This window comes from Alosa sapidissima, chromosome 10, assembly GCF_018492685.1.
Source record: "Alosa sapidissima isolate fAloSap1 chromosome 10, fAloSap1.pri, whole genome shotgun sequence".
In the NCBI taxonomy this organism is placed as follows: Eukaryota; Metazoa; Chordata; class Actinopteri; order Clupeiformes; family Clupeidae; genus Alosa; species Alosa sapidissima.
This window is the reverse complement of record NC_055966.1, coordinates 3,700,073-3,725,573: the sequence shown is the minus strand read 5'-3', so window position 1 is coordinate 3,725,573 and position 25,501 is coordinate 3,700,073. Positions and strand designations below refer to the sequence as shown.

Genomic DNA, 25,501 nt, shown 5'->3' with positions numbered 1-25,501 from the left:
ATGCTGGCAGAATTCAAGTTTTTGAAGAGAGGATGAATGGAGCCATGTGCCAGGAAATTCAATTCAAATGTATTTGTAACATACAATTATACAGAGTATGTAGTGAAATGCTTTATCCACTGTCTCCATGGCTGTGCAATGTGTAAATAGATAAGGAAATAACTAGGAAAAGAAGAAAGAACACACACACACACAAACACAATTTGTACCATTTCCTGTTTCCTACATACACTTCACCACATCCTGTGTTTCAAATCCAAAACTCACCTCTTGTCTCAAGACTTTGACGACTTTCTTGTCTCAACTTTGACCCACTGTCATTTCTTCATACAATATAAAACAATATGAATTAGGCGTAACACATCTATATAATTCAAGGTTCTTTATTCAACATATATGTAGGCCTACATTATGATCTGCCTTATAATGAATCGTTTTGTATTTTCCATTTCCAATTCAATTCATCCATCTAATTTAATTCAATATACAACGCACAAGCCAAGAGTCTGTGTGACATCATGTAGCCCATTTTAGGCTACTTTTACAGACTAAGCATATTAAAATATGTTCAATATTTTTTTCCCCTATCAAAGGTGTCTTTCAGCAGAAAGTAAGTGATTATCTCTGCCACTCTTTGGAAAATGTGTATTACAGTTTCTATCAGGGCTTACATTCACACTCTGACATCCAATTGCTACAGCTGGGTAGTATTAGCTTTTTGTAAGCAGATGAAATAGTTGCAAATGTGTGCTCATTGCTAAAACCCATAGGCCTTTATCACGGTAGCTGAAGCAGGGCTGTTCACTTCCTACTTCGGCTGCCGTGATAAAGGCCTATTGTCCTGTTCATCTGGAGAGTAGTCAACGAACTACTACTGGCGATGATACGCGCAAAATCGCCCAAAATCTTCACAAGTCACACAATTTCTGAAACATGTCAACAGCTGCAAAACTAATTCTCAGCCTTTGACCCAATTTTGAGTTTCATAAATCACACTTTGCAAAACACACCTTACACAATACTCTATCAGGAAGTAACTTGATGTCCTTCCTCATTGAATTTGATTAGAGTTATGAAAAAAGAGGCATGAGCTTTGAAAATACTGTATCTGTAAGCAGCTGCCAGAGCCTGTCTAGCCCCTTCAGACCTGTTTTTTTTCTGTTGAGCAAAAAAAATATTATTCAGCTGATTAGGTCTGAAACGATTCATCGAGTTACTCGAATAACTCGATTACAAAAATTACTCGAGGCAAAAACCCTGCCTCGAAGCCTCGTTAAATTCCTATGACGCGCACTATACGCGCAGGGATCTGATTGTTCCACACGGACCGTTGTTCAGGAAGCACACCACTAGCGCGTGAATCGTGATACATTCTGAATTTAGCTGGCGGAGTCAAGATGTCCATAAATGGAGAATGTCTAAAGTTTTCAAGTTAAGTTTTGGGATCATTACATACTCAGAAAGGAAAAGAACAAGCATCTGAACCGAAAACATCCACTCCATGCTGTTTCACCAAGCGTCAATAAAGTAGGCCATCTATCAATCTATCTAGCCTATCTATCATCTACGTAGCCTATAGCCTACATTGATGTTGGCTGATTTTAATTACATACTGTATTTGTAGCGATGTCGTGATATAATGTTTAGCTTTGATGTTTTTAAGTAGTAAACTTATTCACGTTCAATTGCAAGACAGTATGCCTAAAAAAGAACCCCTTATACACACATGCATGCACCCTCATCTTCACTCATGCACCGCACGCGTGCACGCATACACACACGCACACACAGGTTGCTAGGTTACCATAGCAAATAGGCTCACCCCAGAAATTATTTTTTAGTAGCCTAATAGTAAAATTATTTGTTAGTAGCCTAATGGTAGGCTATTTTTTTAGTAGCCTAATTGTAAAATTATTTGTTAGTAGCCTAATGGTAAATGCTGCAGGTGTAGAAATCTACATAAAACAGATATTTACTTTGATGTCAGGTCTAGATTACAGCATGAAACTTGTTGTGCATATTAATACATTAAATTGCTTTCCCTCTTCTCCCTCCGAGCACTTCACAACATAGTATGGACAGCTTTGTTCGCCCAGCTAAGTCATGCACAAGAGGCTGCAATTTTACAGAGAGCATTTTGAACATTATTTAATTGTTGGCACTGGCACTTATAAACACTAAATGGGTAAATTGCAATAAATGGGCTTAGTTTTGTAGTCTGATGTTGGAGTTAGAATAAATACCTCTGTGCCAATTGCTTGATCATTTTACAGCCATGTCATTTTCGTTATGCATTATTTGTTTTGGTTGTTTAAAAATGCAAAAAAAAAATATCCGATTAATCGATCGATAAAGGGCTAGATTAATCGATTACAAAAAGAATCGATAACTGCAGCCCTACAGCTGATTTTTACTCCTCTCCAATGTAGAAACTAGATGTACCGCAGAGCGGTACAAAATATGACCGCCGCCCAGTCCAGCACATTTTTTCCACAAAAATAAATCACGCTGAAAGGCCTATATGATTCTAACTGTCTTACTAAATTGCATTATCCACACTCAATTCTCACTGGTATCTGCTAGACAACAAGTACCAAAACATGATTAGTTCATAGATTTGCCTGTTCATAATTTCATTTCTGAGAAATTCTGGAATTGTGTGCATGTGTGCGTGCACACGTTTATGTTTATGTGTGTGGGTATGTGTGTGTGTGTGTGTGTGTGCGCGTGCGTGCTTGTGTGTTTGTCTGCGTATGTATGTTTGTGCATGTGCATGCATGCGTACATATGTCTACTGTGTGAGTATGTGTCATACGTATGATTACTGTGAATGTATGTGTGTGCGTGTGTATCTGTTTATGCACATGTGTGCACATGGAATGGGTTAACATGCCCCCTGGAGGCAAACATACAGAAAAAATTGGTCATCCTAGGCCCTACGCTTCTCAAGATATTCACAGAAAACTGTGTCTGCCCTACCCTCCTTTCGGGGGGTCCAGTCCAGCGGGGGGGCTACAGATCAAAACGAAAAACGATGGTTCCATGCTATCAATGTGGGGTTACATGCCCACCAAGTTTCGTGTACCCCGGTCTTTCAGTGTCCCAGGAATCCTTGTTGGTGTACGGTCACTAAATGTACACATAAATCTACACTTTCAATTTCGTGCAGTTTTGACCATGTCAGCCAGAGATATTGTGATGAAAACACCTAATTTTTTGTTTTTTAATTTTTAACTAGGTGGCGCTATACATGAAATAAGTGGTAATGGGATGGGTTGACATGCCCCCTTAAGACCAACATACAAAAAAAAGGTGGACCTCCTAGTCCCTACGGTTTTCGAGATATTCACAGAAAACTGTCTCCGGGCACCTACAGGCCAGTTGGTGTATAGTAACATAAATTAATTTATTGTGTGGCCCCCCATGAACGGAATTCCACGAAACTTGGTGTGCATTCAGAGGGTGTCATAATGATCCTGCACTTCCAATTTTGTGCAGTTTTGACTATGTTAGGTCACAGATACCTGCGATTACAACACCTCATTTTTACTTTTTTGTGTTTAACTAGGTGGCGCTATACATGAAATGAGTGGTTATGGAATGGGTTGACATGGCCCCTTGAGATCAACATACAAAAAAAAATGGTCCTCCTAAACCCTACGGTTCTCGAGATATTCACAGAAAACTGTGTCTGCCCTACCCTCCTTTCGGGGGGTCCAGTCCAGCGGGGGGGCTACAGATCAAAACGAAAAACGATGGTTCCATGCTATCCATGTGGGGTTACATGCCCACCAAGTTTCATGTACCCCGGTCTTTCAGTGTCCCAGGAATCCTTGTTGGTGTACGGTCACTAAATGTACACATAAATCATTTTATTGTAAGGCCCCCCATGAACGAAAGTTCACAAAACTTGGCATGCATTCGGAAGGTGTCATAATGATTCTACACTTTCAATTTCGTGCAGTTTTGAACATGTCAGCCAGAGATATTGTGATGAAAACACCTAATTTTTTGTTTTTTAATTTTTAACTAGGTGGCGCTATACATGAAATAAGTGGTAATGGGATGGGTTGACATGCCCCCTTAAGACCAACATACAAAAAAAGGTGGACCTCCTAGTCCCTACGGTTTTCGAGATATTCACAGAAAACTGTGTCTGCCCTACCCTCCTTTCGGGGGGTCCAGTCCAGCGGGGGGGCTACAGATCAAAACGAAAAACGATGGTTCCATGCTATCCATGTGGGGTTACATGCCCACCAAATTTCGTGTACCCCGGTCTTTCAGTGTCCCGGGAATCCTTTACGCAAATTTGGACATGCGAAAAAGAAAAAAAAAAGAAAAAGAAAAAAATCCGCTTCGCTGCGCGGCGGTCATAATAAAGGGGAAAAAATAATTTTTTGCTAAATCATGTCTTTATTACTATTTTTTAATGTCCATTACAATGGACGCCTCGACTAAATAGGTGTAAAATGACATGAGGACTTTAGTAAAAAAATTTAGTAAAATGAACACACTATGTACTGTAGTTAAACGAGCGCACAATACACAAAAATGTGTGCACAATCTAGTATATTGAGCGTACAATTTAGTAAAGCGAGCACATTGCAATGACACCCCCCAGGAGATGTCATTGCAAGATTGTTTTTGTATCAAAATAATATACGCTAGTTTTACTGAATTATGCACTTATTTTACTAAGGGTGCGTTTGTAAATTGCCACTCCAAGTGCTCTGAGCCAACTCTGAAACCTTTAACCATTCATAAATTTGGAACGTGGGTGGGTGGAACTATCATTCATTTATTCAAAGTGTCACACTCTCGGAGCTTCCAGAGCGTACTCTGGGTACTGTTATACTAACTAGAATAGATTGTAACATAGTTAGTACGGAACCCTAGAGCGGTCATTGCAAGATATTTTTTGGTATATATCCAGAAAATGTGCGCTTATTTTACTAAATTGTGTGCACATTACTAAATCGTGCGCTTATTATACTAAATAGTGTACTCGTTTGACTAATTTTAGTAAACGTGCGCACAATTTAGTAAAACTTACGCACGTTATACTAAATAGTGCACTCATTTTACTAAATTGTGCTCTCATTTTTATTGTTGTAAATTGAGCGCACAATTTAGTAAAACGTGCACACAATATATTAAAATGTTATGTAAAATGTAATAAACTAGTTTTTTGAACTTCAGAGAGCTATTCTATTTTCAGAGTGTCAGATTGAATTTACGAACGCACCCTAAATTGTGCACTCGTTTTACTACATAGTGTGCTCGTCTACTAAATTGTCCACTCTTTTTAGTAAATAGTGGACTCATTGTACTAAAATGTGCACTCATTGTACAAAAAATAGCACAATTTGACTAAATGAGCCCACCATTTAGCAAAATGAACACACTATTTAGTAAACGGAGCACACATTTGACTGAATTCAGTGCACAATCTAATAAAATGAGAGCACGATTTAGTAAAAATGATGACACATTTTAGTAAAATGAGTGCACATTCATCCAAAATAGCTGAAATAATAAAATGCATTCAAAATTATAGCTTGGGTCTTGAGGATATGTCAGAACCTTGCCTGGTGACACTAATTAAATGTGTTGGCTAACATCTCCCAACACCTGATGTCCATTGGGATGGAAATTAAACTTTGAAAAAATCCTGTACTACACTGTTATGAAATATATTCAAACTAACTTCAAATATCATCACCTGCAATGGTTAGAATTATACTGAGTGCTAATTGGTTAGGCTATCATAAACATAAATTTATATTTATGAGGGGGAAAAGGTGCTTAGTCCTGTTCCTATCTAGCTTCAGAGCCATGCTTGTCTGAAGTGCTCTCAGATCAAGTTACAGGCCCTAACTGCATTCTGATTGGGTCATCAGGATCCAATCAGTTACAAAGCATAATTAAAATGGTGAAATCACAGATTTTCATGGGACCAAAAATATGTCATGGGGTCTGAAAGGGCTAGGCAGCTGCTCACAATGTTGACTTCTGACCTCAACTGAGACTTCAGACGTTCCCTACGACACCACAAGGGGGGGAAATAGGCGTTTTAATAGGGCTCTGGAAAAACTCTGATTAGAGCGGATATTTTCTTATACATTTGTGTCACTACACCTATTGCAGTGTCTTCATAAGTGTTCACTGAAATGTGCATCCTTCAAGATCATGACGTTATGCCTATCGTTATAGGTAATAAAAACATATAGTTACGGCGTGAATCTTAATCACAATAATGAATCATGAACCACCGACACATGCTGCTTCCAAGTTTGCAGCATGAGTTCAAGCAGGCAGACATTTGAACAGCTATGTGTTTCAGGACCCGAGTTGGGAAACAACGCGAGGTATGTGTGAAGGCTAATAACAAATGTGCGTGCACTGAATGAAGATTAAAGACAAAATCCAGTTAAGTTGTCGTTTTCATAAAATCAAACCAACATTTTTCTTCTCGAATTGAAATTATTTTAGTAAATTAAATCCATAGGTTTTGGTTACGTTTGGCTGGTTCGTCATAATAATCACTTGCTATCAGGTAGCTAGCTAACGCGATATAGTACTCCAGTTTTTGCAATACTGTATCCTACTATTTTACAATGAAATTCACTAATGGCAGTTATCAGTTGTAAATAAATCACGAGTAGGAAGATATGTTTCTGTTCTGGATTTTACGTATATTGAAGCTCTGGTTTCATTTCTGCTTAAACAAACGCTAACGTTAGCTGACGTTTTATCTTAAAGATTGACATTTTCGGAGTTTTATGGTATACTAACTATTGCATACCGGTGATGCTGGTGCAACCAGTAACAGTACATCTACCGCAATTCACGTCTAAATGTCCCATACTACTACCATTATAGGGTCTAACGCTTGACGCGTGGGAAAATGACGAAAAGGAAACGTCAGGATGATTTCCAAAAAGTTAAACTGAAGGTGGGCAAGAAGAAACCAACCCCAGACAATGCAACCAATGTCAGTTTCCGATCAAAGGGTATCCATCTCCCAGAGCAATTGAAGCGCGATGCGTCTGGTCCAACCACACATCGTCAGCTTGGTATTAAGGTAACCTCAAATACGCTGTTTCTCTGCCTATTCTGTTTCTGAAGAATTGTTACTTCAGCTTAAACCATTCCCTGTCCTTCCTTGCTCCATTAATGTCTCTTTCCTTGTCTCTTGTCACTCCAATCCATAATACCATTAGGAACTACTCTCCCAGCTCCACCACTACAGTGCCTCAGTGAAGCAGGGCGCATTGTGTGGCCTCCGTGAGCTGTTGACGTCTCACCCAGCACTGGTGGAGCAGCATCTCTCCGCTCTCCTGAGTGAGGTGGCCGCTGCGTTCACAGACAAAGATGGCAGCGTGCGCTCTGCTGCGCTGCGCCTGCTGCGCTTCGTGGCGCAGTGTGTGCCCAGCGAGCGTGTGGGACCTTTCTTCCCACTGCTCAGCGCCCACCTGACCTGCGCTATGACACACATCCAGGCGAGCATCCAAGCGGACGCCATGCTGGTCCTTGACGTCTTGTTGGAGCATTACCCTGCTCTGCTGGCCCACAGACATGCACACCTGCTCACCAACTTCCTGGAGCTCATCTCCCGGCAGCGCCTCAGTGGAGGAGCCAAAGCCAATGAGAAGGCGGGAGCAGGGAAGGCTGGGTGGGCCCTGTCTGTCACACCCGACCGTGGTGTCACAGCTCAGCAGTGGAGACTCACGGTGCTGCTCAGGTGTGTGCGTGTGTGAGAGAGAATGAGAAATGACTGGTTTATTTGTTTATATGTATTGTATTATTATAATATATAATATATAATATCTGATAGAAACGTTTGGTTCCTGTGCTGTTATGAGTTAGGCTGAGTCGATTCCTGCAGGCCGTGGTGGAGGAGAGGCCGGAGGAGGAGAGTGTGGTGTCGGTGGACAGAGAGGGCAGGGAGAAGGGAATAACAACTCCCCTCGAACTCAACTGGGACGACCACCCATTTGGCAAAGGAGGAATTCAGGTGTTTGAGAATTCTGGAGCCACGCCCACTCCTCATTCAACCTATCGACTCAGGTGAGTTGTTTGGTAGCAGTCAGTGAGACCCAGCTATGTTTAGGATGGCGCAGGATGACATAGAAGCAATAACTACATTGTCCATTTTGGTACAGTAAGGGCCAGAGGCTTTCACTGCAACGGAAAGAATTTGAGTCTGACTGTCGGGCTATAATAATTGAGTGAAACAGCCATTCAAATTACACTCCTTCCTTCCATGTTCATGAAGAGATGTGATTGGTTGGAATTGTTTATGGCTTGCTCTGAGTCATGACATTTTTTTGAGCATACACACTGAGCAGACAGTCAGAAGATGGTGATGAATTTGATTTAAAAAATTATTGGATTTGAATGGTGGACTAAAACTTTAAGTGATTGATTGAAATCTTGAATCGCTTTAGCATCATCATATCTAGGTGAATTCACTTCTGAGCTATATCTATATTTTCATTAGCAAAAAAGGGGCACACAACCTTACTCAGACCCATCCAGACATTTCACAGCTCAGCTCAGCTCCTACAGTTGAGGGATCATTCAGCTGTACACTATGAGGGAAATTATTTCCCTAATATTTCACCAATGACACTCAAGGCTAGATTAATACTGGAACAGCTTGGTATGAGTCTTTAGGTTGTAGAATTATATTTGAGAAATGAATCGTGGAGAAACATTAAGATCACTACAAATTGTATCTGCTTTATTGATGGTTTTTGATGGCTTAGTAAGTCCTTGTCAATCGTTCACACAGTCAGCCGTCTGAGGCTGTGTCTGGCCCCCCGAAACCTCCTCTTGGGGACGGAGCCTTTGTGGTTCTCTGGCACTCCACAAATTGGCTTCCCGCTCGGCCTCCTTCCTGTCTCCAACCTCTGGCCTCAAGACTCTCTCCTTTTCTCCTTTGTCTTTCAGGCCTTCTGAAGCTAAACATAATAGGGGAACAATTTATTAAAATTCAATGCTGAACCATTTTGATGTTTTAAATGTGAGCATACTTTTTACATAGCCCACTTATTGCTCCGAGCTCATGTCGATTCTGGTGATGCAAGGCTACTTCTTACACTCAATAAGAGCAGATGTCTTCTACTCACCCAGAGTCGAGTCCACTTAACTAGGAGACTGTCGAGCACAGCTTTCACATCGTCATCCCTCTGTTCATTTCTCTCAGAGTCTTCCAACTCTTTGTCCAAGAATGCATCAAGGCCATGAAGAACATTTAGAACGTCTTTTGGGATCTCCATGGGCAGAGTTAGTCCTTCTGCCCTCTCCCTAGCCCTCTTGTCCGACCTGCTTCAGCTCCTTTATTAGGAGCTTTTGGAATTCCTTTTTGGTCGTTTTGTTTTTATTTTTTCATCCATGTCTTGTCCATGTCCGTCAACGTTAACTCCCAAAGCCTCCAGCTCTCTCTTTAGCTCCTCCAGTCTGTATATTTTCACGCGCTTCTTAATGGCTCTATCTGAACTGTGCTCATCCTGCCGTGCTGCTAGGCAGCAGGCTAAGAACCAGCAGAACCACATTCAAATCAGATCACCAGAAATCAAAGTCCGGAAATCAATTTATCAACAAATCTGAAACCAGCCAACTTCTACACAAACTCAAGAAAGATTGCACAAAAGTTCCAGTTTACCCTGTGCTATGTGTGTCTGACATTCTGATGTTGCCTAGCCACCATTGTGATCGTTAACGGAATGGTATGATACAAGACTGTTGTTACCAGTTAAATGCATCATTCAATGGAATCTTTATGAAAGGTGGTAAATAATGACAAAAAGAGTTATTATTTTTAGTCACACGCTTAGCTTAAATTTAGATATTTGACATTAATAAATGACATGAGCTGAAAAAGTTGTACTCATAATATCTGTTCTGGGTTGGCAGGTCTGGAATGCTTTGTCCATAAAATCTGTCAAGGTTGTCTGGGTTTCTTTTGTAACTTGAATTGTGGGCTTAAGGTCAGTGGAACAAAGAAGGTCATAACACATGCTTCATCACACTGCAGATGCAATGCTAAAGTTGGAATGTCTCTACCTGTAGACTGACACCTGAAAGGAATCTTAGAAAGGAACTTTTCTTTCTTAAGAGAAAAGGAAATTATTTTCATACTGATCGCAATACTAAAGTTGAAATGTCTGCACCTGTAGACTGAGACCCAATAAAGGGATATTGATTGCATATCCTGATTGTTTAAATGTGCATACAGTATATGTGTGGTTAAAGCAACACCAAAGAGTTTTTTGTACCTTAAAATAATGTTTCCAAAATCGTTTCAGTGGTTCATCAACTCGTAACAGGGTGAACGGCAATTCTGCATTCGCTTCGCGGCCTTCTATCGGCTATAACCGCACTATGTAAGTTTGCCAGATCGGGTAGTGGATCTGTAGTTCGATAGAATGAGACATAAGAAACTACAAATTTGACTTGCATCTGATGTCTCAATACATCGTACTTTTATAAGTCATGCAAAATATTCTACCTTGTCTGTGGACATCGTTATTTGCAAAGCCGGTGCTGGATAAACAAATAGCGTGCGTGCGACAGAGGGAAAGTTCTTTGGTGTTGCTTTAAGGAGCTGGACTAGCGTGCAGTAGCCTGAAAGTGGTGGGTTCAATTCCTGGCTTCCACCGTTGTGGCCTTGAGCAAGGCACTTAGCCCCAAGTTGCTCCGGGGACAATAATATAGCTGACATATGTAAATCATTTTGGACCACAGTGTCTGCTAAATGAATTGAATAAATGTAAGTGTATGTGCTGGTGTGTGCTGTAGGCCCGATGTGGATAAAGGTGTTGGTGTGGGAGAGGAGCTGAGCTCTGTGGAGAGGGTGCGGGGCTTTGCCGAGACGCTGGTGCCCTTGCTGCTGGAGGTGTGGGTGGAGACGCTCGGCACCGACAACGGACACCTGCTCTCTGGGGACGCTATGGTGCTCATGCTGCAGATCCTCACCATCCTGCAGCTCCTCAGGCGCCTGACTCCACAGCACCACCAACAGGAAGAACTGGTCAGTGCACTGTCAGTGACCACGAGGAGCTTGGTGTAAAGAGGGGGCTGTTAGTTAGTTAGTTAGTGTTACTTGAGGATTTAGGTCAAAATACTAATATTCCATCCAAAATTCTGTCCCTCAGTTTTGGAACTGAAATGGCATTATTCTCATAAGCAAATCAGACTCTCCTCCTCATGTACTGCAGCCTGTGCTTACTTATTCGCTTACAACTTTAACTTCAGCTGACCCTTGAAACATTTAGAATATTTCTATGCAGTATGCCTTGTGATTGTGACAGTCTTAAGTACACTACACATTTGTGGATTGCGGAGCCTGATCCATAGGCTCTCAAAAGTACATTTTGATTTTGTGTGTCTGTAGGACATATGGCTGCGTAATACCTATCTCAGTGACTTCAAGCTGTACTTCATGAAGAACTTCCCCTACGGACAGCTGGACACACCGTCCCCCCGCCACAAGAAGAGGTGAGGAAATGTGCAGTCATGCCAGTAGATTTTTTGTGTAATCCTGTTTACTCTGAAAACATAATCTCCTCGGTGGAAGTGATCGAGAAATATGCAAGAGGGGCCTTTTGTCAAAGGAAATGGTATTTGATTGCAGTTTGGGAGGAAAAAAAACACATTTTATGTCAGTTAATTTGCACGAGTGTAGTTCTAAGCATGTAGTGCTATGTATAATGCGGACTGCACAATGGCGCCAACCTATGTGTGGTGACTCATTCTGTCACTTGCCCCCTCACATTGGCCCACGAAATCTTCAAGGCAAGCGTTCCATAACATTTTATTTAGTGGCGCAGACAGAATTAGCATTGAATCGTATTGAATCGCTGGTGAGCAGGGTTGTATCCAAAACAATGGAATGTAAGTAATTGAACGTTGGAAGCGCCGTTGCAGGTGGGCGCCGGTGTGCGGTCAGCTTATGTATGTGGCTTGTCCTCTCTCCCAGCTCCCACAGGAACCGGCAGCAGGTGCTGGCTGGTGCGGGCAGTGCGGCTAGCGTGGAGCCCCTGGCGCTGAACGTGACGCTGTGCCAGGTGATGGTGACGCTCAGCCACAGGGGGCCCGGGCAGCCCGAGGGCCAGGACGCCGACTGGCTCGGGCCGATCCGCAGCTTTGTGCGGGAGACGCTGACCGCCGGCAGCAGGCTGAGCAGCAAGCAGCTGGGAGCCCTGCTGGAGGTGGTGCGGAGACTGGTGGTCAGCCAGAGAGGCCGAGGTGAGGCCAGCACGAGTGTGGACACACAGAGAGCTTACAACGGAAAAGTCAGTGCAGGTCCTCATTTTGTGTGTGTGTGTGTGTCTGTGTGTGTATGTATGTGTGTGTGTGTGTGTGTGTGTGTGGGCAGCTGTCTCTGAGGACCTCCTCCAGGCAGTGTATACTCAATACCAGCAGAGGAACCTGACCATGCCAGTGCGGCTCATGCTGCTACGCTTCTTCAGTCAGCTCTACCTAAAGGAACGCCTCAACAGGTACACACACACTCACATGCAGCTAAGATGTAAACCGGTAAGCAAGTTTCTATTGCAAATATACTTTTTTTAAGTATATTTTTGGGGGCTTTTTGCCTTTGTTTGGATAGTGAGAGACTGACAGGAAATGACTGGGAGAGACAGAACCCGGGTCTCCGTGGACACTTAGTATAAGTATAAGTAGATATACTCTTTTGATCCTGTGAGGGAAATTTGGTCTCTGCATTTATCCCAATCCGTGAATTAGTGAAACACACTCAGCATACAGTGAACACACAGTGAGGTGAAGCACACACTAATCCCGGCGCAGTGAGCTGCCTGCTACAGCAGCGCTCGGGGAGCAGTGAGGGGTTAAGTGCCTTGCTCAAGGGCACTTTCAGCCGCGCCTACTGGTCGGGGTTCGAACCGGCAACCCTCCGGTTACAAGTCTAAAGCGCTAACCAGTAGGCCACGGCTGCCCCACTTGGACCCTATATATATATATATATATATTATATATTAGGGGTGTAACTGTTCATGTATTCGTATTGAACCGAAACGGTACGGGCGTCATGGTTCGGTGCATGAATTTACACGGAGAATACACGGTATAAAAATACATAAAACTCGTGTGCGGATTAATTAATGTCATGCACAATTACTGTTAAGTAGCAAGAGTTACGGGAGTTCTTTAGCGACACCTAACGCTAATCTGTAGCCTCGCCTTAGCTCTGAAGCTCTGATTGGCGCCTATGTTTTTTTTTTGTCAGGTCGTCGGTCAAGTCCTTCAGTCATTAGCAGCACTATGGTTAGACCCACAAGAGTTAGAGGATCTGCTGGTCTCTTTAAGATCGCAAGTTTGAGAACTTCAGTTACAGTAACGTTAGTACAGGCGAAAGAGTGGTGGATAAGATGAAACTGTGTGTCGGCGTTGTTCAGCAGTTGTTGGGTATGTGAGTGGAAAAAATGCTACACATATGCGAAGCCATCACCCAGATGATGTAGGCTACCAATTACTGAAACGAGGGGGAAAAAACTTCCCCTGCGCTTCAGCAGCCTTTGGATACACATACAAATAGGGCCAAAACCTATGGCTTAAATGAAATGATTTCGTAATGACAGAAAGCTATGTAAATCGCGTGGTAATTACCTTTATGTTGGGGTAACTTGTAACTTTTCACATGAGGAGCTGGTAGTGTTAAGTGCATAGACAGTAAAATAAAGTAACAACGCTAACCAGGCTAATAAACAAACCATGCTACGGTGAGTTAACGTCAAAGGGCAAAGTCACGTGACTTCTAGTTGTAGTCTGTTTATGAAATGAAAGGAGCAATTTCGTTTTTTAAAAAAAGGCAAAATAGTGTGATATTTTCACAGTTAGTAGGCTAGATTTACTTTACACACAATGAAAAATATTGAGGCAAATTGTAGACCCTTCCATATACAACTAAACACAGATGTTGGAAGGTCTTGCTTAAGTGGATTTTTAAAAATCATTTCAATCATCACATGTAATTTGCACTTTCAGAAATAAGAGATGCTGTAGGCCTATTTTCAGTTTTATAACTGATTGTCTTATTTTGTTTACAAGTTACAGATGGAGTCTGGGTACTTATTGTACTGTTTAGCCTACACCTTACACACTTCAGGCTGTTGCAGATAGCTCAGGGAAGAGACTGTATGACACTAGGTGGTACAGCCTGAGACATGTACAAAAAAAAATGCTTTCTGCATTTTTGTTTTGCTTTTCTCTCCATTGTACCGAACTCGTACCGCACCGTGATGTCCGAACCGAGGTATGAACCGAACCGTGACTTCTGTGTACAGTTACACCCCTAATATATATATATATATATATATATATATATACACAGACGCTGTAGCCAGTTGCGCCTCGCTGTAGGAGTAAGATCCTCACACTCACTGTTCTCACTGGTGATGACCGAAGAAGAGAAAATACACCTTTGCTGAAGCTCATCTCTCTCTCTCTCTCTCTCTCTGTAGGAGTAAGATCCTCATGCACTCTCTCTCACTCTCTCTCTCTTTCTTTCTCTCTCTCTCTCTCTCTCTCTCTCTCCCCATCTCCCCATCTCTCTCTCTCTCTCTCCCCATGTCTCTGTAGGAGTAAGATCCTCACGCTCTCTCTCCCCATCTCTATAGGAGTAAGATCCTGACTCGCTGGCTAGCTGCTCTTCCTGTCCAGTTGGTGCAGCTGGGCTCCAGGAACCCTCAGCTGTCTGCGCAGATCCTGCAGACGCTGCAGCACGCGGCTGCCTGGAAGAACAAGGAGCTGCTCAACAGCCTGCTGACGCATGCGTGCAGCCTGTACGGTGAGCACCGCGGCACTCCTCACTCCTCTCCTTCACATGTGGATCAGAGAGAGGGGCATGGGCCGAAGGGGTTAACAAACACAAGACTGAGATTTGGCCACCCTTTTCAGCACATAGACATGTTAGTCTGCCTGTGTCAGTGCTACAGGGTTGCTACATACTCTTTTAACCAGTCACTATTCTTGACCACCACTCATCTGAGACTACTTTCTGACCCCAGGCAAAGGTCATTATGGAGGACACCTCCTTCAGGTCACCCAGAAAACGGCCATTAGTGAAGTATCCTAATAGCATTTAAGTTCCTTAATGCTCTAATTCTGAATGAAGTTTTGTAATTCATACTGTGGTAACTTGTTTACAGGTCATCAAATTAAATGACGGGCCCTGTGGTGTGTGTGTGTGTGTGTGTGTGTGTGTGTGTGTGTGTGTGTTATGTCCGTTGCGTTGCCATGGCGCTGGTCTGGCGGAGCGTACACTGCTGGCTGGGGGCCTTGTTCTCTAGAGCCCTGTCTCAGGACCTCTGTTTGGACGCGAGTGAGCCGCTGTGCGGCCGTGTCTTGTGAGAGCCGGTATTGTGTGTGGTGTGCCGCTCCGCAGACTCGGAGGAGGAAGAGGGAGAGTGAAAGAAGAGACTCCGGAGTGTTTTATTTCAGTCCCACAGTTGTCTCTTTGTGTGTGTGAGGGCTGCTGACATCAGCAGAGTGCGTCAGTGGCTAATAATGTCTCTATCTGTGATCACACACACACACTGGCGCACACACGCCACACACACACACTGACGCACGCACACACACTCATTCACTGATATGCAGTTCATTATCACGCATACTTTACAAACAGCATGCATATGCACGCATCATTCAGCTCAGAGAGCCTGGAGTTGAACTAATATTGCTTTTCACCCAAACGCATCGCCCATGCTACTGGCCTCAGCACTCAGACTCTGACTCACAGTGACATGCATCAGTAATATCCCGACCGTCTCCATCAACACGTAATCCACACACATTCTAAAGGAATGCTTCCCCTCTGCTTTTCCAGGCTCCTCGGGTGGCTCAGGGTAGCCCATGGGGAGACCAATAGCTCAGGCCCACTGACCCCATGCTCTGATTGGCTGATGTGCAACTCATCGTCCCCCCTGAACGGACTCATGGTCCGTTCAATGATCAAAAGGCCCCATTTGCGCTGAAAACAGGGACGCCTTGCTTTATGTATTCATAAAGTCTGCAGTGCTTAAAATGTAGCCCTGCAATACTTCACGTTGACCAACAGATGGAGGCCTTTACCCATTTTAGGTGGCACTGTAGCCCATGTCCTGGTGCTTACCTGTGATTGTGCCGTCCAGTTGATGTTTGTGTGGTAGTGGTTGGAGAGGTTGGCCATGTGTGAAGGGCTCTATGTACTGTTGTAAATTAGCATTAGCTGTAAACACTATGCTACTTGCATCAGATAGCTGTTAAGTACTTAATTAATGAATGAATAAATAAATGGATGTGCAGACCCACAGGAGGGCTGTGTGGTGGTGTTGCCGGTGGACTCCCAGCAGCGGCTGGTGCAGATGCTCTACTTCCTGCCCGCCTGCCCCCCTGAGCTGCTGTCCTGCCTCAGCCGAGTGTGCAACACGGGCCGCGTGTCCGCCGGACTGGCCGCCACGCTCATCCGCATCATACACCTGAGGTACGTACATGCACCCCACACACACACAACACTGCTACACACACACACACACACAACACTGCTACACACACACACACACACAACACTGCTACACACACACACACAACACTGCTACACACACACACAACACTGCTACACACACACACACACACCCCACTGCTACACACACACACACACCACACTGCTACACATACACACCCCACTGCTACACATACACACCCCACTGCTACACATACACACCCCACTGCTACACATACACACCCCACTGCTACACACGCACAACACTGCTACACACACACACACACACACACACAACACTGCTACACACACACACAACACTGCTACACACACACACACACACACACACACAACACTGCTACACACACACAACACTGCTACACACACACACACACACACACACACCACTGCTACACACACACACACACACACCACTGCTACACACACACACACACAGCTACACACACACACCACTGCTACACACACACACACACACACACACACACACACACATACACAAAACGCTGCTACTGTACACACACACAACACTGCTACACACACACACAACACTGCTACACACGCGCACACACACACACACACACAACACTGCTACACACACACACAACACTGCTACACGCACACACACCACTGCTACACACGCACACACACCACTGCTACACACACACACACACCACTGCTACACACACACACACACACACACAACACTGCTACACATGCACACACACACACACAAACACAACACTGCTACACACACACACACCACTGCTACACACGCACACACACCACTGCTACACACACACACACACCACTGTTACACACACACACACACACAACACTGCTACACACACAACACTGCTACACACACACACACAGCTACACACACACACACACCACTGCTACACACACACACACACACACACACACACAACGCTGCTACTGTACACACACACACAACACTGCTACACACACACACACAACACTGCCACACACACACACACACACACAACACTGCCACACACACACACACAACACTGCTACACACACACACACACACACACACACACACACACAACACTGCTACACACACACACACCAGTGCAACACACACACACAACACTGCTACACTGCTCAGACTATGGCAAAGCCCATGGTGGGTGTTAGTCAGACTAGTTAATTTGCTTAAAAAACAGGTTGTTGTCTATATTTTATAAATGGAGAGCAAACAGATATGGAGCACAAGAGGTCTTTAAGGTTAAGGCGTTTATTAAGGTTAGGGCCAGCAAACAGTAACAGTCTGAGAAATAATTCAGCAGGGACCACCACTTGGTTTTGGAGTGGGTCAGTTCCTTACCCAGCAGATCACAATCCATGAGGAAACATTCAATTACCCGCAGCAAACCACACTATGCTCAGTGAATTGGGAAGCACTTTCAAATCCTGCCCAGTCTCAGAGGATCACTATGAACACACACACACACATGCTAGCCAGTCTAACCAGAAAACTTTTAGCAGAATTAATGTGGCTTTCTGCTGATAGCACAGAACAAGACTTTATAAGCAGTAATGGGACACGACAACCAGAGTGGAGCTGAAGGTCTATGTAGAGCAGGGCATGGTAGTCAGCAGACTCTTTGAGGCATCTGTTTCTGCCACATAATTCCACACATTCCTACAGGTCATGATTCATGCACTTTCATGATTCATGCAGATTTCAAAATCACCCATTTTGGCCACACCTTTTTCAACCATAGGTAGACACACACTGGTGTGTCTCAAAACCATGGCACATCAATTCCTCAGATGCAGTGCACCGGTGTGTGTGTGTGTGTGTGTGTCTGTCTGAAGTGTTTAGAATGCTTGTCTGTTGTCTGCGCAGACCGAGAGGAGACAGGCTCCGTGGAGTTTGCACTTATAATGAAATCAAACAATTTAGCCAATCACCATCACAAGCAGAGCTTCAGAGGCGGGACGGTTCTGCCACTTAGAGCTTATTGGCCGTGACTGGCAATGATTACCCGTGATTGGCCATAATGAGGTGGAACAAAGCGGCCAGTCAGGGAGAAGAACTGGACAGGGCAGAGGTCATTAAACACCTCAGTTATATGTCTGTGTTTAGGCACAGGGTAGCTGGACGTGAGCGAGTGTTTGGAAATGCTCCTGCATTCTTGTGTGGATGTGTGTGCGTGTGTCTGTGTGTGTGCATCAAAGTCTATTAACAACAGTGCAACACACATCTTCGGTGTCCTCAAGTGCTACACACACACTCACACACACACTTTCTGAGAACAGCTAGTTTGCGTAGGGAGGAGTGTGATTGACACAATGTTCCAGTGTGAACGTCATTACATGCTGAGAGTCCCAGGGCTGTGTGTGTGTGGGGGGGTTTTTGCGCTTGTGTGTGTGTGTGTGTGTGTGTGTGCGCTGTCCCCAAAGAGGATGTGGGTTTGTTGTCTGTTGCCCAGAGTCATTATGGTGCTGCTCCATAGCCCTGTGTGAAGGGGAAGGGAATGGGGACTGTGTGTGTGCTAGTGGGGGGAGAACAGATAAAGTACAACTCTTAAATCTGAGTCTAGAAGCCTGTAGATGGCAGTGTTACATTTGAACAGAAAACTTTAGCTCTTTGCGTGTGTGTGTGTGTGTGGAAGAGCGCGAGAAATCAGAATCTGGTTCATAACAGTCTGCTTTGGTCAGTTTTTTTTTTTTTTTTTTGGCAGTGACTTGAATGGAGTCTGTGTGTGGCGTGAGCAGGCCGGGGTCTGGGATGGGTGTGAGGTGTGCTCCAGCCTAACCCCAAATGCTCACACAAGCACCATGGCTGCACGTCACCACTAATGTGTGCCTATTTGTTAAAGATCACCCACACACGGAATATTCCGTCACCATGATCCTGGGAAGTGTGTGTTTGTGTGTGTGTGGGGGTGTAGAATTGTTCTTGTAATGAGTTAATATATATTGCACATGTGTGTGGGTTGGTCAGATCTTCTATAAGTGGATGGACGAGTAACTGGCAAGAAGCTGCTGTTCGGGATGTGGATTACCTTAGCTTCCTGTTCTCCACCCTCACAGGTACGCTTGTACTCATACACTCCCCCTCTCTCTCTCTCTCTCTCTCTCTCTCTCTCTCTCTCTCTCTCTCTCTCTCTCTCTCTCTCTCTCTCTCTCTCTCTCTCTCTCTCTCTCTCTCTCTCTCTCTCTCTCTCTCTCTCTCTCCCCTTTCTTTCTCTCTTTTGGTGTAATGTGTTTGGTGTAGAGTGTGATTCACTTGATTCTTACTTTCCTTTGTCCTCTGTACTGTATCTATATTCTCTCTCTCTCTCTCTCTCTCTCAGGCTTCTCCTCTGATGAGCTGGCGGTGCTGCAGCAGGCTGATGAGGATGCCTTGTCTCCGCCCTCTCCTCTCTCCCCCTTCAGTGTCTACCCCACCCCCCTGGAGCAGTTCACACACCACTGGGACATCGTGGAGGTCAGTCAGTCTCCACCTCCCTCTCTCTGTCTCTATCTCTTTGTTGTTTGTTTCCTCCTTTCTTTCTCTCTCTTCTTCCTGTCTGTCTCTTTGCCTAATAGAGCTTGGATTAGGTAGTCCTTAATACCTTCAGTTAAAGGTTTACTCCAGGTTACAAGTTCACTTCCAAGAAAAAAAGTTTGTGAACCCCTGACCATTTTTTTTATTAATCAATGTGGGGAGGGGATCGAGTTCAAGTTGGGCTCTGTACATTGACTTGAGACATATTCATATTTCAGGGTGCTATATGAATTAAGTTGAATTGAAAACATGCCACTGTACAGTCCACCAAAATATAGGACCAGATATGACGGAGGATGGACGTTGGTGCCATGACTTGGCACTGCTTTAATCTTTATATAAATTACAGAGCTAAAATGGAGAAACAATGGCAAACATTGAAAAAAAAAAACTTTGCATGTTGGAATGGCCTGGTCAGAGTCTCAACCCCATCCTGTTGTGTGGACCGACCATTCTTAGACCAAGTTTTACAGACTGGAAATATCTTTGATGTGAGAGGAAGTTTTGCAAGGGTTCACTTATTCTCGTCCTGTGGTCGGGATGTTCAAGCAACGCGAAAGGTCCCCTCTTTCCCGTGTGGGGCACAACCTGTTGATTGGCTAGAACGGCTCATTTCTCAGCCCGAGCCTCTAGCTTTGTCTTCCACTCACAGAGCCAGGGCCGTGTGAACGAAAACGGTGAGAGCACACTGACTAAACGGCTAGAGAGCCACAAAAAAACGTGTGCTCAATCTGACAAAACACGTTTTGGATAAGGCTTGCCGACTGTACCTCTTACCTCTTAATTAATGTAAAACTCTAGGTGACAAACCCCCCAATATAACTCCCAACATGGCATCACCAGTCTCACCACCTCACACCCGCCACCTCACACCACACCACCTCACACCGCCTCACACCACACCACCTCACACCGCCTCACACCACACCGCCTCACACCACACCGCCTCACACCACACCGCCTCACACCACACCGCCTCACACCACACCGCCTCACACCACACCACCTCACACCACACCACACCACCCCACACCACCTTACACCACACCACCTCACACCACACCACCTCACACCACACCACCTCACACCACACCACCCCACACCACCTTACACCACACCACACCACCTCACACCACACCACACCACCTCACACCACACCACCTCTCACCACCTCACACCAACGCACACCACCTCACCTCACCTCACCTCACCACACCTCACCACACCTCACACCACCTCACACCACACCACACCCTCACCTCACCTCACACCACCTCACCTCACACCACCTCACCTCACACCACCTCACCTCACACCACCTCACCTCACACCACCTCACCTCACACCACCTCACCTCACCTCACACCACCTCACCTCACCTCACACCACCTCACCTCACCTCACACCTCACCTCACACCACACCACACCACACCACCTCACCTCACCTCACCTCATCTCCCACCACCTCACACCAGTGTCCGTCCCTCAGAGCACGCCCTTACCCTTGCGGCCCTCGCTCCACAGCGCTCTCACACAGCTTTGGCTCTGAAGCAGCTTTTCCTGTGGAAGTTCACCTGGACAGTTGTAGAAACTTTCTCCCTCTCGACAGCAGCACGCACGAGCGCTCGCACGGAGGCCCCGTGGTGGCGGTGAGTCAGAGTGTGGCAGCTCCAGGGTGCACATTAACATTCCGGGCACCCTCTGCTTTTAGTTGTGCCCCTGGTTGAGGCCTGTGCGCACGGTGCAAGGGGGACCTAGTATCGCATCACGCCGGTCAAGCCATGCCCCATATTTTAGAGAGGGGCTAGTTATCAGAGCGCTAGCAGACTGACACACACACACACACACACACACACACACACACACATATTTCAATAAGAACTGGTTATCAGAGAGCTGGCGGACAGACGCTAATGCTAATGTTAGCCAGCGGACATGATCACACGCTGACATTTTACACGCAAATTAAAACCCAACAAAACGCTGGCCCCAGGCATGCGTGCACACACAGACACACACACACACACTCGGGCACACACACATAATTCTAATGCACACAAACAGCGTTAATTCAGCTGTACAATTACGTCCGGACTCTCATCTCTGTGTCCAAGTCAATCAGGCTGTCCTGGCGGGGAGATGGGATGGCATCTCCATGGTAACGGTGATGAGGGGGATAGAATGCCAGCAGGTGAGACTGATGGAGAATAATGGATCTTAATGAGGAAAAGGAGCAGGCTGCCTGTTTCACAGACACACACACACGCACACACACACACACACACACACACACAGTCCTTCTCACTTTAACATCACCCTAGGTGTCTTCTGTACCTACCAATGTTTTTGGTTTCAAGCATCAGATTTATAATCACCTATGAATTAGTCATTGGTGTTTAATATGTAGTCTTGGGCCAGTACCAAATCAGTCATAAAGAAGCAGCTTCACACTTCTGCTGGTTGCTGGCAATATGTGCATACATACATACACACACACAAACACAAACACAAACACATACACACACACTCACACGAATACACACTCGGAATCCCCTTCAGTTATAAGATTGAAATCTAAAAATGAACGAATTTATAGTCAACATAACTGTACCTTACCTCACTGCAAATATGTATGGTTGAGTGAAGTTTATATATTTGTGTGTGTTGGTGTGTAAGTAGTTGAGGTGTAATCTGTGGTGTGTGTAATCCTTGTGCAATCTGTTTAATCTCATTCTAATCCCGTTATTCTGATTAATGCTGATAATAACCGTCCGTGAGTGACGTCCTCAGCCCCCTAATCACATCAAGCCTAATATAGTTAGACCTATTAGATTACACACACACACACACACACACAGACAGAAGTATTTATTGTTTGTGTGGTGAAAGTATTAAAGATGGGAGAGCGATGCCAGGTGTCAGCCTTCATTACCTCTGAGCTCTTTGTGGTCCTTTGTGTGATTTCCCCTCTTTTTCTCATCTCAACTGAATAGGCAGTGGTGGGGAGGGTGTGTGTGTGTGTGTGCGTGCGTGTGTGTCCGTCCGTGCGTGTCTGTCTGTGCGCGCGTGTGTGTGTGTGTGTGTGTGTGTGTGTGTGTGTGTGTGTGTGTGAGTGGGGGTTGTCTTTGTTCCAACTGTGTGTGTGTGTGGAGGTGAGTGGCTGATCCTAATCTTGATGTTTATTCTGATACATGCGTCTCCACGTCCCGTGATCTCCACATTCCTGTCTTGCTGAGCGCTGGCGTGCGTCTGCAGTGCCCGGTAAGGCCAGTCAGGGGTCATGTGTGTTGGAGCGCTGGGCCAGAGGTCAGCAGCGGCCCTCATGAGAGCACATGCGTTGTCCCTGACCCCTCCCTATTAGTGTCGTTGGTAGTGCCCTTGCCTGTGGTTAACTGCGTGCCGAATGTTTTGTAGATAGCTCGTTTTTACTTCTTTAGATGTTTTTTTTTGTCACGAGACGGATCCACTCCCGGTGGTGTTTATTCTTACACCATGCAAACAGATCAAAGAAAGCAGACGAGTGTTTGGTGAGCTCAGTTAGAAACGCCATCAGTTATGTCACGGCCATTTCCCCTGTGGCTAATTCCTGGTGATGTGGATCTTCTCCCGTTGCACTCTTTTTGCCTGTTTGGCCCTGAGGCCAAGCTCAGCTGACCTCATGGCACGAAATCGGCTGCCACGCCTGTTTGCCTCGCTGGGATGGCAGAAGCACTCCAGAGGCACGTTGCGCATATCAGGGATCTGCCTAACTGGAGACCATGCTGAGTGGACGGTCCAGCCGCAGTTTGCCTCCATCGCTTGCTGTCATATGAACTGGCTTCTGCTTGCTCTGTTGTGCAGGGCCAAAGCAGGACACTGTCAAACCTTCAACATGTGAAATTGATAGTGAATTTTGAGTGCAAATGTTTTGCTGCCCACAAAACGGAGGTGTTGAACCATTTGCCCTGAGCTTTTGGCTCTTTCTCTCACCCATTCCCTGTCTTGTCTTGTCTTGTCTCCAACAGGAAGTGTGCCACTGCTTATCGACTCTGGGCTCCAACACACAGTGCTTTGATATTCTCCAGAATGGCATCTGCAAGAACCTGGTAGGTGTGTGTGTGACTGTGTGTGAGTGTGTGTGTGACTGTGTGTGTGTGTGTGTGTGTGTGTGTGTGTGTGTGTGTGTGTGTGTGTGTGTGAATGTGAGTGTGGTCTTCGCAAATGATATATGTATGAGTGAGGTACCTTGTTGTATGTGTTCATGAATGTGTGTGTGTGTGTGTGTCACTGCTGGTTTGTGTATAGTGATCCTCCAATTGTGTGCAGGTGGGTTTGACCGTTCTGCCCGACGGTGTGTGTGCGGCTGTCCTGAGGGTGGTCGCCCGCCTACTGGATCTGAGTTTCCTGCCCAGCGACACACTTCTGCACTTCCTGTCTGACTGCTGTCTGAGCATGCTCAGTCTACTCCTGCAGCTGGAACACAGTGCACACAAAAGGTACACTCCCCCACACGCACACACGCACACACGCACACACACACACACACACACACACACACACACACACAGTTTGCCTGTTGATGTAGCTTGAAGCAAGTGACTTATGCTTGCGTGTATTGTTGCTGATTGACATGTAAAATTGACCAGTTCATCAAAGAAAATCAGCAGCAGGTCAGTCCTGCATTTTGACTTTTCAGTTTGAATGGAGGCATCAAACCAGCAGGCACAGTGTGTTTGGGTGACCGTAAGCCTTGTGTCATTGTTGTCAGTGTCATTGTTGTCAGTGTCATTGTTTGGAACACTGTTTGTGTCTGGGGGCGGGCCTGGCTGGGTGAAAGTGCTCTGATTGGCCGGGGCAGGTGTAACTCTGGGCACTGCTGTGTGCTGATAGGGAGGCGGTGTGGGGGGCGTGCCTGGCGGCGCTGAGCAGCGTGCCCCGGCTGCTGCGGCTCCTGCTGCAGTCGCTGCGCGTGTGCGACATGTGCGAGGAGGAGTTCCCACAGCTGGCGCAGATCCTCTCGCTCCTCATGCAGCACACACACCTGCGCAACCACATGGTCGCCAACGCCTCTCTGCTGCAGCACATCATCCAGGAGCTCACGGTAAACACAGACACAGACACCATATGAAAAGGTTTGTTTCAGTAGAGATGCTATTGATACCAGTTTTGCCAAATGTTGTGCTGTGTGTGTGCTTTGCAGCGGTACTGTGGAGGGGAGTCTCGTGAACAGTGGCTGACCGACCTGCTGTACTGCTACAGTGTCACACTGTCTGGTCACCGTGGTAACCTCTACTAAACCCCTCCCACCTCAGCAGAAGCCCTGCCCCCATCATGACTTCTTCTCTTCTCCTCCCCATCCCCCATACACCTTGGTCTCCTTCACACTTGGTGTTTTTTCTTTGTTTTGTTTTGATACTTATTTCTTTTTTTTAAAAAAGGAAAAGTTTTTTTTTAACAAAATAAA

General features: G+C 45.4%; 1 protein-coding gene across 4 annotated transcripts; it reads left to right on the top strand.

The window, feature by feature from the left end:
* The first annotated feature begins 1,505 nt into the window (after positions 1-1,505).
* On the top strand, positions 1,506-25,494 carry tex10 (testis expressed 10). Of its 4 annotated transcripts, none has more exons than XM_042107474.1 (16): positions 1,506-1,527; positions 6,883-7,084; positions 7,224-7,744; positions 7,870-8,070; positions 10,807-11,038; positions 11,402-11,505; positions 11,987-12,255; positions 12,386-12,509; positions 14,649-14,818; positions 16,318-16,495; positions 19,512-19,600; positions 19,864-19,997; positions 24,063-24,143; positions 24,364-24,533; positions 24,928-25,138; positions 25,238-25,494. In XM_042107474.1, the coding sequence occupies exons 2-16, from the start codon at positions 6,908-6,910 to the stop codon at positions 25,331-25,333; spliced, it is 2,757 nt and encodes a 918-aa protein (XP_041963408.1). In that variant the 5' UTR covers positions 1,506-1,527; positions 6,883-6,907; the 3' UTR covers positions 25,334-25,494. The 4 variants fall into 4 exon arrangements, with proteins under 4 accessions (XP_041963408.1, XP_041963409.1, XP_041963406.1 ...); XM_042107472.1 differs by lacking the exon at positions 1,506-1,527 and adding an exon at positions 6,120-6,368; XM_042107471.1 differs by lacking the exon at positions 1,506-1,527 and adding an exon at positions 6,121-6,429 and having other exon boundaries at positions 25,238-25,493.
* The last annotated feature ends 7 nt before the right edge of the window (positions 25,495-25,501 follow it).